At 50.7% G+C, this 611-nt stretch overlaps 1 protein-coding gene across 1 annotated transcript; it reads left to right on the top strand.

Annotated features, from left to right (window-relative positions):
* Positions 1 to 20: 20 nt before the first annotated feature.
* On the top strand, positions 21 to 576 carry LOC103399589 (arf-GAP with coiled-coil, ANK repeat and PH domain-containing protein 3-like). The gene is made up of 2 exons (XM_008338257.3): positions 21 to 126; positions 359 to 576. Exons 1-2 carry the CDS (start codon positions 22 to 24, stop codon positions 569 to 571), a joined length of 318 nt encoding a protein of 105 aa, XP_008336479.2. The 5' UTR covers position 21; the 3' UTR covers positions 572 to 576.
* Positions 577 to 611: the final 35 nt, after the last annotated feature.

Raw genomic sequence — 611 nt, forward strand, 5'->3', positions numbered from 1 at the left:
CTTTTGTCCTGCAGGAGTTGTATGCTCCAGGCTGAATCGGAGAAGCTAAGACAGGCTTGGATTCAGGCAGTTCAAGCCAGCATTGCTTCAGCCTACAGAGAGAGTCCAGACTCCTATTACATAGAGGTATTGGACCCAGACTCCACTTGAACAACACTGTATTTCAACCCTGTAGTTTCAACCAAAACTGTAAGCTGCGTCTGAAGGTTGAACGTCATCCTGTAAAGGTCACACCGGACAAGTCCGTCCAACAAATGCAGCCCATTTTCTTGCTGTGCTGCAGAGGCAGCTTTGTTACCACCAAAGTGCTGTCTCACACTCTGACATTTGACATTGTATCCTGTTGACTTTCTGTCAGCACCTGGACAGAACTGCGTCACCGTCCACCAGTAGTATTGACTCAGCCAGTGAGACACGGGACCGCAGCGCCCGGAGTGAGACCATCCTGCAGAGGATTCAGAGTCTCCCAGGGAACGAGCAGTGCTGTGACTGCGGCCAGGCCGACCCACGCTGGGCCTCCATCAACCTGGGCATCCTGCTGTGCATCGAGTGTTCAGGCATCCACAGGTAGAGAGTTCCAAGGGAGAAAAATATATGAATATATATATACA

Source organism: Cynoglossus semilaevis, unplaced genomic scaffold (assembly GCF_000523025.1).
Source record: "Cynoglossus semilaevis isolate Cse_v1.0 unplaced genomic scaffold, Cse_v1.0 C18922272, whole genome shotgun sequence".
In the NCBI taxonomy this organism is placed as follows: Eukaryota; Metazoa; Chordata; class Actinopteri; order Pleuronectiformes; family Cynoglossidae; genus Cynoglossus; species Cynoglossus semilaevis.

Bases quoted from the DNA above. Each gene is read 5' to 3' on its own strand.
- LOC103399589 (XM_008338257.3), top strand. From the start codon at position 22: ATGCTCCAGGCTGAATCGGAGAAGCTAAGACAGGCTTGGATTCAGGCA. The intron at 127-358 runs GTATTGGACCCA...ACTTTCTGTCAG, and splicing joins CAGACTCCTATTACATAGAG to CACCTGGACAGAACTGCGTC.